The sequence below is a fragment of the Helianthus annuus genome, chromosome 4, assembly GCF_002127325.2.
Source record: "Helianthus annuus cultivar XRQ/B chromosome 4, HanXRQr2.0-SUNRISE, whole genome shotgun sequence".
NCBI classification, from domain to species: Eukaryota; Viridiplantae; Streptophyta; class Magnoliopsida; order Asterales; family Asteraceae; genus Helianthus; species Helianthus annuus.
The window spans coordinates 187,145,662-187,159,095 of NC_035436.2; the positions used below are offsets into that span (position 1 = coordinate 187,145,662).

The 13,434-nt window shown below is 40.8% G+C and overlaps 1 protein-coding gene across 1 annotated transcript; it reads right to left on the reverse strand.

Moving 5' to 3' along the window:
- Nucleotides 1-867: 867 nt before the first annotated feature.
- LOC110934042 (leucine-rich repeat extensin-like protein 5) lies at nt 868-4,827 on the reverse strand. Its single transcript, XM_022177237.1, has 3 exons — nt 4,703-4,827; nt 1,555-2,082; nt 868-1,480 (listed from the first exon to the last, which is right to left on the reverse strand). The coding sequence occupies exons 1-3, from the start codon at nt 4,825-4,827 to the stop codon at nt 868-870; spliced, it is 1,266 nt and encodes a 421-aa protein (XP_022032929.1).
- Between the last annotated feature and the right edge of the window lie 8,607 nt (nt 4,828-13,434).

A 13,434-nucleotide genomic window follows, 5' to 3' on the forward strand; every position in this document is an offset into this window, starting at 1 on the left:
TCAAGAAACATTCACCTAAGATGATCACCGAAGAGTTTAGCCGGACATGGCTTGGTGAATCATCATCATAATCAAACTAATGTTCATACGAATTCAAAATACAAACCGGATGATAAGAATTGTTCACAAACCAAGCAAGTAGCCAAAATTCGCCCCCAAGATGATCCAAAACCATCCAATGATGAGGAATAATGAAAAGACCCCCTCAAACTAACTTAAATGTGGCAGTTACAAGTTTTCTCGCAGACTCCACCGTAAATTACGGCATCACCGTAATTTACGGTGAACATAAAAGTGTTACGGTGTGAATAGTCTGTGTTACGGTGGGAAACAAATGATTTTCAAGTCCACCGTAAATTACGGTGGGACCGTAATTTACGGTGGCAGCCTGAATCTTGTGGTTTGTTCTTCTGTTGCTCCACACCTCCAACCCGTTCGATTCGAGAACTTCTAAAGCTGCATTTTTCTCTCTTTAAACCTCCAAGCCATACCTGAGACATAGACAACCGTAGTTACCTAATTCAAGATAATTACGCACATAAATGGGGGATAAACTTGTGTTTTAACATCATAAAGGGTTGTCCAATGGACCACCCGTCAATACCTCTAAGAGTTTCTTTGGCAGATCAATTATAAATTGAAAAGAGATAACATGGTGTAATAAAATACACAATTTAAAACCAAAGTTAAAACTTAATTACGATGAAAGCAAATACAACTGCCCTAAACGGGACTTAGGAAAAGAAAAACTACCCGCGCAGGGGCATACTGAAAGGAAAATAAGTCCGCCCAGGGACTTGATACAGAAATCTAACAAATGTCCACGCAGGGACATGATTACAACAAACAAGAATACAAAACATCCCTCTACTTCTTTTTCCCCTTAATAAGGTTGGCGAGGCCTTTCATGAAACTGGTATACCTCTCCTTGTTCTTCTTAGTCTTATGCTCGACCTTATCCAACCTCTCCAGAATTTCCTGGGTTTGTTGTTGTTGCTGAAGCTGCTGGGGAGGAGGTGGCTGGTATGGAGGGTACTGGTAACCCTGCATCGGATATCCAGTTGGATGCATAGAAGGGTAAGTAGAAGGATAGAGGTGATGATATTGCGCAGCCGTGAGGTACGGGTCCTGAGATACATAGTCCGAGGGGTATCCTGTTGGGTTCTCATAAGGATTGTACCCGGAAGGACCTGGGTACGTCGGGATTGGGTTATCAAATCCCACAGGCGGCAGGGGTGGTGCATAAGAAGCTTGCGGAGGATTAGCCTCCGGTGCCGCGTTTGAGGGCCCACCCATCTGGGGGTCCTCTGGGATAGGGGATAGGAACTCGACCCACGAGGAGAACTGAAACGGGGTCCTCCTATTACGGACATGCGGGCGTTCCTCCTTCGCCTCGGAGGCTCGGGAGGTGGCTGCGGTGGCTGCTGCGGTGGCTCCTCTACCGGGAGTGGTGGTGGTGAGACAGCTTGAAGTTGAGGATCTTCCAAAGGTGGTTGGGCCGGAGAGTTATGGTAAGACAGGGTAAAGAACCAGTCATATGTAGCCATTTTCTACCGGAACGAATCGGGTCCACGGTAAGGGGATCCCTGAAACGGAGACCCACTAGAGATACTGATAGGGTGGCCCGGGGTTCCTGTTTGCATCTCCGGGTCGGGGTCATCATCCATTTCCATCTCCTGGGAGAAATGGTCCTCAGGGCCCAATGGGTTATAGCCAAGAAAATCATTAACATATTCGGCTGGGTTGAACTGTCCCGGGGAGTAGAGGGAGTCAGAGTGGTGAAATGAATGGGATTGCAAAAAGTGGTGAGACTCGTGCGAATGGTGAGACTGATGAGAGTGGTGAGAGTGTTCGGGTTCGACTGGAGCAAACGGCCCAAAGGATGGATGAAAAGATGGAGAAGAGCTAAGCGAGACTGGGTGTCTTGCCGGCTCGAAAGGTTGACCCCACATATCGTGAGAGTCGGAGGTGGAAAAGGACGCCGATGGAGTGCGTCTGTGTGATAGTCTAGCTGATGACGGTCCTCCACGCATGGGACCCTTGCCTCGTCCTCTTACTCTTGGAGGCATGATGGTGAATTTCCTGTTGGAACAAGAAAACAAAATAAAACAAAACATAATAACAGTAAAGGAAAAAGTAAAGATGCATCCTAGGTCATTTGCCTAGACTCGAGAGTCTAAGGAATGTGCTTATTGTGTCATTGAGATTAAACACAAAAGGTTAGTGTTTAATTCACTCAATGTTGGCTCTGATACCAACCTGTCACACCCCAATATTCCACGTGTTACCGGTGGGCCCGGCGGGGAGTATCGTGACGTAGTTGTATCATCATTGTCAACACACACAATAATATAGCACAGCGGAAGGCTGGTAATTAAACTATTACAAACCATGCTGTCTGTCGATGTTCGAGTACAAGAATAGTACAGACTGGAATGTAATAAGATCCACAGGCGGATCATAAAGTACAAAGAAATAAAAACTACAGACTCCGGGTATCTATGGGATTTGCAAGATCCTCTACAACACCCTATAGCTCCAGCCTATTTCGATAAGTACCTGTCAATTCAATCTTTAGGAAAATACGTCAGTATACACTGATAAATACAATTTAACTGACTCATTTTGAAAACATTTAGGAAAATTGATTTACGTGCACAAGGCACAAATCATTTATAACTTGGGACAATCTTTATTAAGATCTTGTATACAACTTTACTTATTTGTCATACAAGTGGGGCCGGTTTGGAAGCCGGACATGATTAACTGACTCACCACTTATAGAACCCACAGAGGAGTTATCCCCAACTTGTGGGTAATTTAATATTTAGCATTAGCATCTGTCAGGTGCATGCCTGCACCCCGTGCATAAGTCGTGGCCATTAATAATTTAAATGAGCCGAGGATATCCAGGACACGGTCGTTAACCCCCAAATGTTTATGTTATCAAATAATACAGATTAAAACGGGTCATGCGGATTTATTAAATCACAATCCGACAAAATAATCCCATACCCGACCAAGCGGTATTAATATACCGTATCCCAAGTCCGTATAGGGAAAATAAGTTAAAAGTATTTACGTGATGTAGCAGTAAATTTATAAATATTAGTAGCAAAGGTTTTAGTTCATTCACATTGCTAAAAATCTTGGTTTTATGTAAAAAGGGCGTTTTAGGCATTAATGAGCTTAATTACGATCAAGAGCATAAATTACAAACGATTAGGCACCATGCAATATAACTTCAGAGAGTTATACTACAATGTAATGTGGTCCTAATGGAAGCTTAAAACATGGAAGAATTAAGCTTGAACGGGTCAGAACTGAAAGTCAAAGCAAAAGTCAAGCTTTTGTGACTTTCGGTTATAATCTGTCCTTAGACTATTAATTGTCGGATTAGGACTGATAAAACATGATTATATAATAGTTACCAAGTCATTAGAATGTTAAATTATAATTTAGAACCTTTGGTTTATTGATTTCAATCAAATATGTAATTTCAGTCCAGTTTGACTTTTTGTCAAACTACTTTGACCCGACATTTAATCAGTCAAACAAGATAATTAGGAGACATCCTTTCAGGGGTTAATCACCTATACTAATGTGGTTTCATAACCACTTTCAATTTAATCAGTGGTTAAGCCACATGTAATTAAAACGAAAGTCAAACTAATTAAGCACTAAGTTTGACTTTTTAGTAATTAAGCTAATTAAACAACTTAAAGAAGTAATTAGAAGCTTACTAATGGTCCTAGCAATCTTTTCTACCCTTGAGAGTCTTCTCCTTACTGCTGGAAGCTCCAGATTAAGTCCCACAATGGATTGTTGCAAGTGTGAGTCAAGAACACAAGAGGAGGTGCACTTATATAGGGATTTCTATGGATCTTGATTGCTTCCAGGTGTTTTAGGAGGCTATGAGATCAACCCAGGTGTCCAAGCTACTGAAATAAACCGACTTACAGCTCCCTAGGTCGATAAAAACTAGGTTAAGGCGGTGGAACAGGCCAAACCCGCACCTGGCATGATTTTTTTGTATCTGGCAGTCTGAAGCGGGGCGCGTAAGACCTAAGGGTGGTCTTACGCGGGTCGCCTGAACCCTGCTGACTGGTAAAACAAGTTTCAAAGCTGGCAGTTTTAGTCCCTGAACGTTTAAACCCTTTTTTAACTTCATTTTTGGCAATCAAGGCCCTTGTAGTTAATTTCTTGAAGCCCAAGAAGGTACAAACAAACTTCGTTAGGCTCGGGTTTGTTAAATTCCTTCATTAACACAAGCTTCATTAAGTTGACGCTTTTAGCCCAAAGTTTAGAAAACATGCTTAACGATCTCGGAATCACGTGAAATTTTTATCACTTATTCTCGGGAGTATATTTGAATATTACGAAGCCTCGGTTTCGTTAAAAGGCCACTCAGAGGTCAGAATTGACATATTGACACTTTTAACCCTTGTAATTTATAATCTTCCGATTATTTTCACAAACGGCTTCGGATACCCAATCAATCACCCATTTAAGAATATTTTCTTCACGTGTGGTCATTCAGAGGCTTAAGTTTGGCATGTTGACACTTTTAGTCCTTTCGTTTTCATATTTTCACTTGTTGTCAACTTTAGTCCCTTAAACTCAATCTTTCTCATAATCGGAGTTTAGGACACGTGTCTATGTATAATTGGACACGTTTTTACGTGGTGTTACAACAATTTGCAGCTCCACAGCCCTACATGGCTGCTGCCTCCTCTTTTTCACCACAACCGAATGTGGAACAGCTCCAGCAACTACTCTAAAGCCTTCAATTGATGGCTGCTCAATTGGGACAACAGCTAAATCCATCTTTTTCCAACCGTCCCCAAGCTTATTTTGGCTCTCGCACCTCCAACAACAACCGTGGTGGACGCAACAATCGTGGTTATTCTCGAGGCAACTCCCGTGGCTCCTACACTCCCCGGTTTGCAACTAATGGTGGCACTTGACAATTTTCATGGGCTTCAACTCAGAACACCGTCTACGGTCACTGCAACCGGTGCGGGATCGGTCATCTGCCGTCTCAGTGTCCAACTCAGCAAAATCAGCAATCTAGGCCCTCACCTCAGGCCAATTTTTCAGCCTTTTCGGATGCCGCTTCATCCTCTGGGAGTGCTTGGAAGCCTGACACTGGAGCCACTCATCATGCCACTCCGGACTTATCAAGCTTGGACAACTCCGAGGCATATTATGGTAACGATTCCTTACTTGTTGGCAATGGTAATTCTATACCTATTTTTCACATTGGCTTATCCAAAATTTATTCCCCAAACAAAACCTTTAAACTTTCAGATATTCTTCATGTTCCTAAACTCAAACATAACCAGTTATCTGTTCAAAAATGCTGTCTTGACAATGATGTTTTCTTTGAATTTCACTCTGCTTATTTTCTTGTGAAGGATGAGTCTACACGCACTTCCCTCCTAACGGGCCCCAGTGACCAGGGATTATACTCTATCCGTCTTCCACAACTCAAGTCTCTACCCAAGGTTGCCTTCACTGCTGTCAAAGCTCCTTCAGACATTTGGCATCAACGTCTAGGACATCCTCATGCTCAAGTCTTTAATTTCATTGTTTCTCATTGTTCTTTACCTGTTTCGAATAAACTTTCTAGTAATTTATGTTCCTCTTGTCAAATGGGAATGTCCTCTAAATTACATTTACCTGATTCTACTTTTAAAAGTCATAATATTTTGGATCTTGTGTATTGTGATGTTTGGGGTCCTTCTCCTTCACCGTCTCTTAACGGTCACCTTTATTTTTTGTTATGTGTTGATCACCACACTCGTTATATGTGGATTTATCCGCTAACCCAAAAATCTGATGTTTGCATTATCTTAACCAATTTCATCACTATGACTGAACGTCAATTCAACACAAAATTAAAATGCATTCAACCCGATTGGGGGGGGGGTGAATTTCGAACTCTCAATAATCTGTGTCGCAACCTTAGCATCATCCATCGTCGTTCTTGCCCTCACACCAGTGAGCAAAATAGATTCGTTGAACGACGCCATCGGCACGTTGTTGAAACGGGTCTCTCCTTAATGGCTCAATCGAGCCTTCCTCAACGCTTCTGGAACTTCGCTTTCGAAACAGCCGTTTATCTTATAAATCGGCTTCCGTCATGTGTCTCTTCTCATAAGTCCCTTTTTGAACATATTTTTCATCGAAAACCCGATTACTCCTTCCTTCGAGTCTTTGGCTCTCAGTGCTTTCCTTACCTTCGTCCTTACAATCGACACAAAATCGATTTCCGTTCAACCCCTTGTGTCTTTCTTGGCTATAGCCTCTCCCACCATGGCTATCAGTGCTTTGACCATCTCACCGAACGCATTTATATTGCACGCCACGTTCGCTTTAATGAATATGTGTTTCCTTACCAACACTCACCAACACCCAATCCCTCTCCACCATCTACTTCACCATATATTTCCATCTTCCCTAACCCACCACCCGACTTTGCCACCAAGCCCCCTATCCCTCCTACCCAACCGGCTCCACCTACTCCACCTCCACCAACCTCACCCACTCCACCTACGGCCCCGCCTACCTCCGCTCCAATTCCAACCGAGCCCCATCAATCCACTGCCCCACAAAACACGACTCAAAACCCATCCACTACTCGATCTTGCCCCTCAAATCTTCGGCCACACCCCAAACAACCTGACCGGTATAACCCAGCCGCCTACACGGCTACCACCTCATCCACCCTACCTGTTGAACCCACCAGTTTTACCATTGCTAATAAGTATGCTGAATGGCGTCATGCTATGTCCGAGGAATTGGACGCGCTTCATAAGAATGGAACGTGGACACTTGTGCCCCTTGTGCCCAATTCTAACATTGTTGATTGTAAATGGGTCTACAGATTAAAAACTGATGAAAACGGTAAGATTAGCAGGTATAAAGCTCGCCTTGTTGCAAAAGGTTTCCATCAACAGCATGGTGTGGACTACCATGAGACGTTTAGTCCTGTTATCAAACCTGCTACCATCCGAACCATTTTGTCCTTGGATGTAACTAACCAGTGGCCCTTGCGACAGTTGAATATTCAGACCGCTTTTCTGCACGGTGATCTTGAGGAAACTGTCTATATGCGCCAACCGCCGGGTTTTGTTGATCCCACCAGACCGGATCATGTTTGTCTTCTCAACAAATCCTTATATGGTCTTAAGCAAGCTCCTCGTGCTTGGTTCAACAAGTTGTCTAGTGCTCTTCATCAACTAGGGTTTTATGGGTCCAAAACAGATCCATCACTGTTTATTCTCAACTCATCGGGCTCCTTGGTCTATCTTCTTATGTATGTTGATGATATTATCATCACGGGTAATAATCCGGCCACGATAACTCAGCTTATTACTCGTCTTGATTCTCTTTTTGCACTAAAAGATTTGGGGCAATTACACTATTTTCTCGGGGTAGAAGTTGTTCACAAGAACTCAGATTTAATTTTATCCCAACGGAAGTATATTGGTGATATCCTACATCAGGCAGGTCTAGCTGATTGCAAACCTATTTCCACTCCCATGAGCCCTTCCACTGTTTTACTTCCTGATGACAGTCTGCCTTTGGATGATCCGTCTCGATACAGCCAAACTGTTGGAGCACTCCAGTATGCTACCCTTTCTCGTCCTGATATTGCTTTTGCAGTAAATCGGGTTTGCCAATTCATGCATGCCCCTACTGAAAATCAATGGGCTGCCGTTAAACGGATCTTGCGGTATTTGAAGGGCACGTCGCACTTGGGGCTTTGGTTCTGTCATGATACAGGTTATCAGCTCCAAGCTTTTGCTGACTCTCACTGGACTCATGATTTGCAGGCCTTCTCCGATTCTGACTGGGCTGGTTGTCTAGTTGACCGTCGCTCCACAGGGGGATTTGCCATCTACTTAGGCTCAAACCTCATCTCTTGGTCTGCTCGCAAACAGCGAACCGTCTCTCGCTCCTCAACAGAATCAGAATATAAGGCTATTGCAGACACAGTTGCAGAATTACTATGGCTAAAGTCTCTCCTTCGTGAGCTCGGGTTGAACAGTGAAGCACCAACAGTTTGGTGTGACAATCTTGGTGCAACATATCTTACAGCCAACCCTGTGTTTCATGCTCGTACTAAACATGTCGAGGTTGATTATCATTTTGTTCGTGAACAGGTCACACAGGGTCATCTCAAAGTCAACTTCATTTCAACAGAGGACCAAATTGCCGATATCTTTACAAAGCCCTTGGCGTCACAAAAGTTTAAGTTTCTCAGATCCAAGTTGCAGATTGCTAACCGCCCTGAACTTGCGGGGGAATATTAGAATATATCGATAGAATAATTGTTTAATATGTTTAACATTTTCCCTTCCTATTTTATCTCCTATTTTATCTAGGTTACCTAGGCCTATATATTGTATTGCTTTCTCTTCTTTTTATCATTCAATAAAATCAATCATCTTATTCACGTTGATTCTGGGATGCACTCGGCGGTATTTATTGCTGATAAAACCTTTTTAAAACGCGTTTCAAGTAAATTAATGTGAAGCCAATAGAACCCAGCTGGAGAGCACTGAAGGCTTAAAATTGTGGCTATAAAAGTTACCAAATAAGAAAAGGAGTTTATGTTTTTCAATAATTAGGGTTTACCCCTACAAATGTATTGTCAACTGAACTTGGGTTTTATCCCATTTATTGTTATAAAAATTTGGTGTTTAACTCTGATAAAAATATTTCATAACTACGATCCTGATGTATGAATTCCCCTGCCAAATTAATAAACACCGATACCACCGGCTCCGAGTCTCGCGGCACCCGCTCCCGAGGCAGGGGTCAGGGGCTGCGACAACATCGGCTCATACAAAAACAACGCCTAAAACTCCAACAATCATATTTTGGATTAGGGGAAAAATAATCACTTACCAATAAGTCATGTACGCTGAGCCGATCGCGTACTATATATTCTTTCCTTTTGGGTTGTGAGGTCTTTTCATCTTCAGACGATGATAAGAATAAAAGAAGCTTTTCAAGCGAAGATGATGAACTTGAGCCTTCCACTTTCTTAGAGTGATAAAATTGAGAGTGAAAAAATATGTTTGTAGGGAGAAAAGGTTGAATTTGTTGCGTGTGTACGGAGAAATAAATAAGGTTAGGTTGGTTTAATATATAAAGTTTTTCGAAAAATATTTTTTTTTAATTTATAGCCGTTGAACGACTATTTTTTAGCCAATCGATCGTCGCCACGTCGCCAGCTTACACCCTTCCATGCCGAGCAAAATTCCCACGCCACCATCACCACGCCATAGGAAGGGGCGGTGTGCCGTTGTGGTTGAAGCCCCACGCCACTCCTTCCACGCCCCATATCTTTTGGTCTTTGTGAAATTGACTTGGCGTCGAGATTTGTTACCATAATCTTTCACATACTTATGGATACAGCCCGCCACTTTTAATCTTTAACTCTGTGGCCACTTTGTCTGTAAGAATATTAGTTTAACCTTGTTATTGGACTCACTTGATATTATGTGAGATTTGTTGATGACACACGATTCATTTAGGTGGTGTTTGTTTTTTGGAAGAAGAGCTTCCTGGCCTCTTCTGTCTGCACCGTGCAGACGCGGGAAAAGGTTTAGCCTCAGAAGAGTGTTTGTTTTTTTTTTCGAGAAGTGCTTTTAACCTCTCCCCAACCTCTTTTTGGGGAAGAGATGAGAGGTAAGCTTCTCCAAGCAGAGGTTTACCTCTTCTTGGCACCACCTCCACCTCCACCCCTGCTCCGCCCCTGCTCCGCCACCACCACCACTGCTCCGCCACCATCATCATCATCATCATCACCACCCCTGCTCTGCCACCACCACCACTGCTCAGCCACCACCACCCCTGCTCCGCCACCGTCATCATCATCATCACCACCCCTGCTCCGCCACCACCACCACTGCTCCGCCACCACCTCCGAAACCCCCACCTCCGCCTCCACCTCCGAAACCCCCACCTCCGCCTCCACCTCTGAAACCCCCACCTCCGCCGAAACCCTAAATCGAAACACCCCAAAACGATCAGAAACGAAACCCCCACCTCCGCCTCCACCTCCGAAACCCCCACCTCCACCTCCGAAACCCCCACCTCCGTCGAGACAGATCTGTTAGAGAGAGAGTAGAGACAGATCTGTTAGAGAGAGAGTAGAGAGAGAGTGGTGGTGATGATGGCGGTGGTGATGATGACGGTGGTGAAGTGGTGGCGGTGGTGAAGTGGTGGCGGTGATGATGATGGCGGTGGTGCAGATTGTAGAGAGAGAGTAGAGAGAGAGTAGAGAGAGATCAGTGTGTTGTGTGTGTGTGTTGGTGAAGAGGTTTTATATAAAAAATAAAAAAAACAAACCCTCTTCTCCTTGCAGACTGCAGACATTTGGTCCACCTCTTCTCCTGCAGATGTCTGCAGATGTGGCCTGCAGCAGAAGAGGTTTTCGTGCAGAAAAAACAAACAGCACCTTAGATTTGTTAGTTCCAACATATGTAGCTTATGGCTCGAAACCGTTAAAGTATGTCTTTATCCGATATATTAGTAATACTTGCGAACTTGTTCATAATTTTTTTCTCAAGGGTTGGTTTCAGTCAGTGTTGCAAAAGTCGCTAGACGTTCCCTGGTCGCCCGAGTGGAGAGTTGGGAGTACTTGGAGTACTCAGACATGTTAAATATAAAGGAAATTAATTATCGGATATTATATATGTCAAAATAAGCGTAATTCAGGACCAAATTAGCATAATCCCGAGTAGTCGCCTAGTAGGCCAAGTAGTTGACCGAGTAGTTTTCGAGTATTCCAAGGTTCCCACCGAGTATTCCGTATTCCGAGTAGTTAACCGAGTATTCCAAGTACTCGCCGAGTAGTCCGGGTTTGACTGTCTCCAACTTATAAAAGCCGACTTGTAGTAACTCTCCAAGGCAAGAGGTCGAGTACTCAGCCTTGGAATCCGGCTTTTACAATACTAGTTCTGGTAAAAATGTCTTTAAGCTAAAAAAAGGAGGAAAGTGGGTAAAACAAACCCCGATTGAGTTCTTTCCAGCGGCATTTAAACCGACTCGTCGAAATACCCATTACATTTTTTACACCATTGTCATCGTTTACATTTATTTTCATTAGATAGTATAATAGACTATTTGGATTTTAATAACGTGTGAATGAATATATAAAAAGTTTACAAAATCTTAAAATTTATTCAAAATCTTAAATTTTATTAAAACATAAAAAAGTTAAATTTTAATCAAAAACTTAAATCTTACAAAGTTTATAAATATATATAAGTTTATAATTTCCTTGAGAAACATTAATCAAAAACTTAAATCTTGCAAAGTTAATAAATTTATGTAAGTTTATAATCTCCTTAAGAAACATAACTTATTTAAAGAAAAAAAAAAACTTTTTTTGAATGATGATCGGATGAATTTCCAGCTTACTTCAAAGGGTGAGCATATGTTATTCAAACCATCACCCTAAGTTTGAATCCCTCCTAGTGTTGCTCACCCATATTTACATAATTTGCAGTATGAATCGAACATGAGCCCTTCCTATAAGAAAACCAGTTAGTTGAAACAAATTAGAACATGTAAATAAGAAAAAAAAAAACAATAATTCTATTGAAACAAACACAACATATAAAACGTGTCACGAACCCATGTAATGTGAGCGTCTTGACAAAAATTCACCTGCCGTCCATGACTTCTCAAAAAAAGTACATTCATTCAATCAGTGACATTCATCTTTTCAAATTTTACTTATGTTCACACCTTGTTACGGGCATTAAGTTTGGATATACGTTACATACACGATCACATCAAAAGGGAGTAAAATCAATTCAAGTTACGAAAGTATAAAACAACTCTTAATAATAAAAACCGTATATTATCTAGTAAACTTTCGTATTTGTTTCATATCATTTATTCATCATAGTAAATCTACTACTCATTCATTGTTTTATATTATTATAAAAACTTATGTTTTTCAACCTTAGAATATATTGGTACAAAAAAAAAAAAAAATAAGGTTTATAGTTGATTCCTGTTAGGCAAGCTGCTGGAATCTTAAAAAGCAGGTTACCGCTTTAGTCCTAACCACTTGTTCACCAAAATGACCAAATCCATTTTCGTCTAGTCATAAAACTTGCACCATCCACATATATTTCCTTAATTGAAATATTTCTTTAATACAATAACTTTTTTAATACTTAAACAACGGTTGGTATCATATATAAGCATATCCAATCAATGCCTTGCTTTAGAATCTAGAATAAGTTAAGCAAAAATTGATTACTAATTAGTATAAAAGACCAAAAGATAAAATATGTATAGTTTTGTACAATATACATGTATTCGTTGGTTTGTTCACCAACTTTAGTATAGAATGAATGAGCTCAGGGGCGGATCTAGTGTATAACAAGGGGTAATGCCCGCTACCCCTTGACGCTCCGGCGGTAGTGTAAATTTTGGAAAAATTTGATGTTTTTTCTATTTCGTTACCGCTTATTTATAAAACGTTACCGCTTGGCGCGAATCCTAGATCCGCCACTGAATGAGCTAATATCCAGAAAAGTGTAAATAAAATAATAAATGGTAAATTATTAACTACAAGCTCATGTAACATAAGGTTTCAAATTAATGGTATTGTTTTATCAAGTATATATGGTTATATGATTATCCGAAGCTGTACATGTTATGTTAAAGGGTTGTGTTCGATTCTAATATGATTCTTTCTAAGGGCGCCGTGGAATGGGGATACGAAGTATGGACGTGATAATGATATGGCAATAAGATGCAATGAATGATGAATGTAGTGCTCGATAAAGTTTTGGAAAGAATATGAGCCTCCATTCCATGAAAGGATGTCTACATGGGTATTGAAGGTGATTCTCCTTAAAGTTGTTAATATGGCAGTTGAAAAAAATTATAATATTGTGTTTATTATAACTATTAATAATTCATTGTAAGAAAAGAAGTAATTATAACTTATTAAATAGTAATTTTTTTTGAAATGTGAACTTCATTAGAAAAACGCCAACTCGAAAACCGGGAGACCAACAAAAACAACCAACTCTACATAATTACAAATTTACACCAATTTTCCTAAGTTAAGTTTTTAAACTTCGTTCTATTTCTAACCCATATTAAATAATAATTTAATTATGAAATATTATACAAAGAAAAAATGGGTTCACATAATTAAAATACGTAAGAAAAGTAGAATTTTATCAAAAATAAATAGTAAGTATACAAAAACCAAGATGTGATAAGGTGATAATCGTAAACATATATTGATTTGAGATATATAAATCAAAATAGTCTAATATGTCCTAAATCATGGTTTAATATGCTTTAACTATCTCACTTTATAACGATTACGTTATAGTTTAATTAATAGGTGGTGGGTTGTCCCTTAATTAAAGTATGACCGGT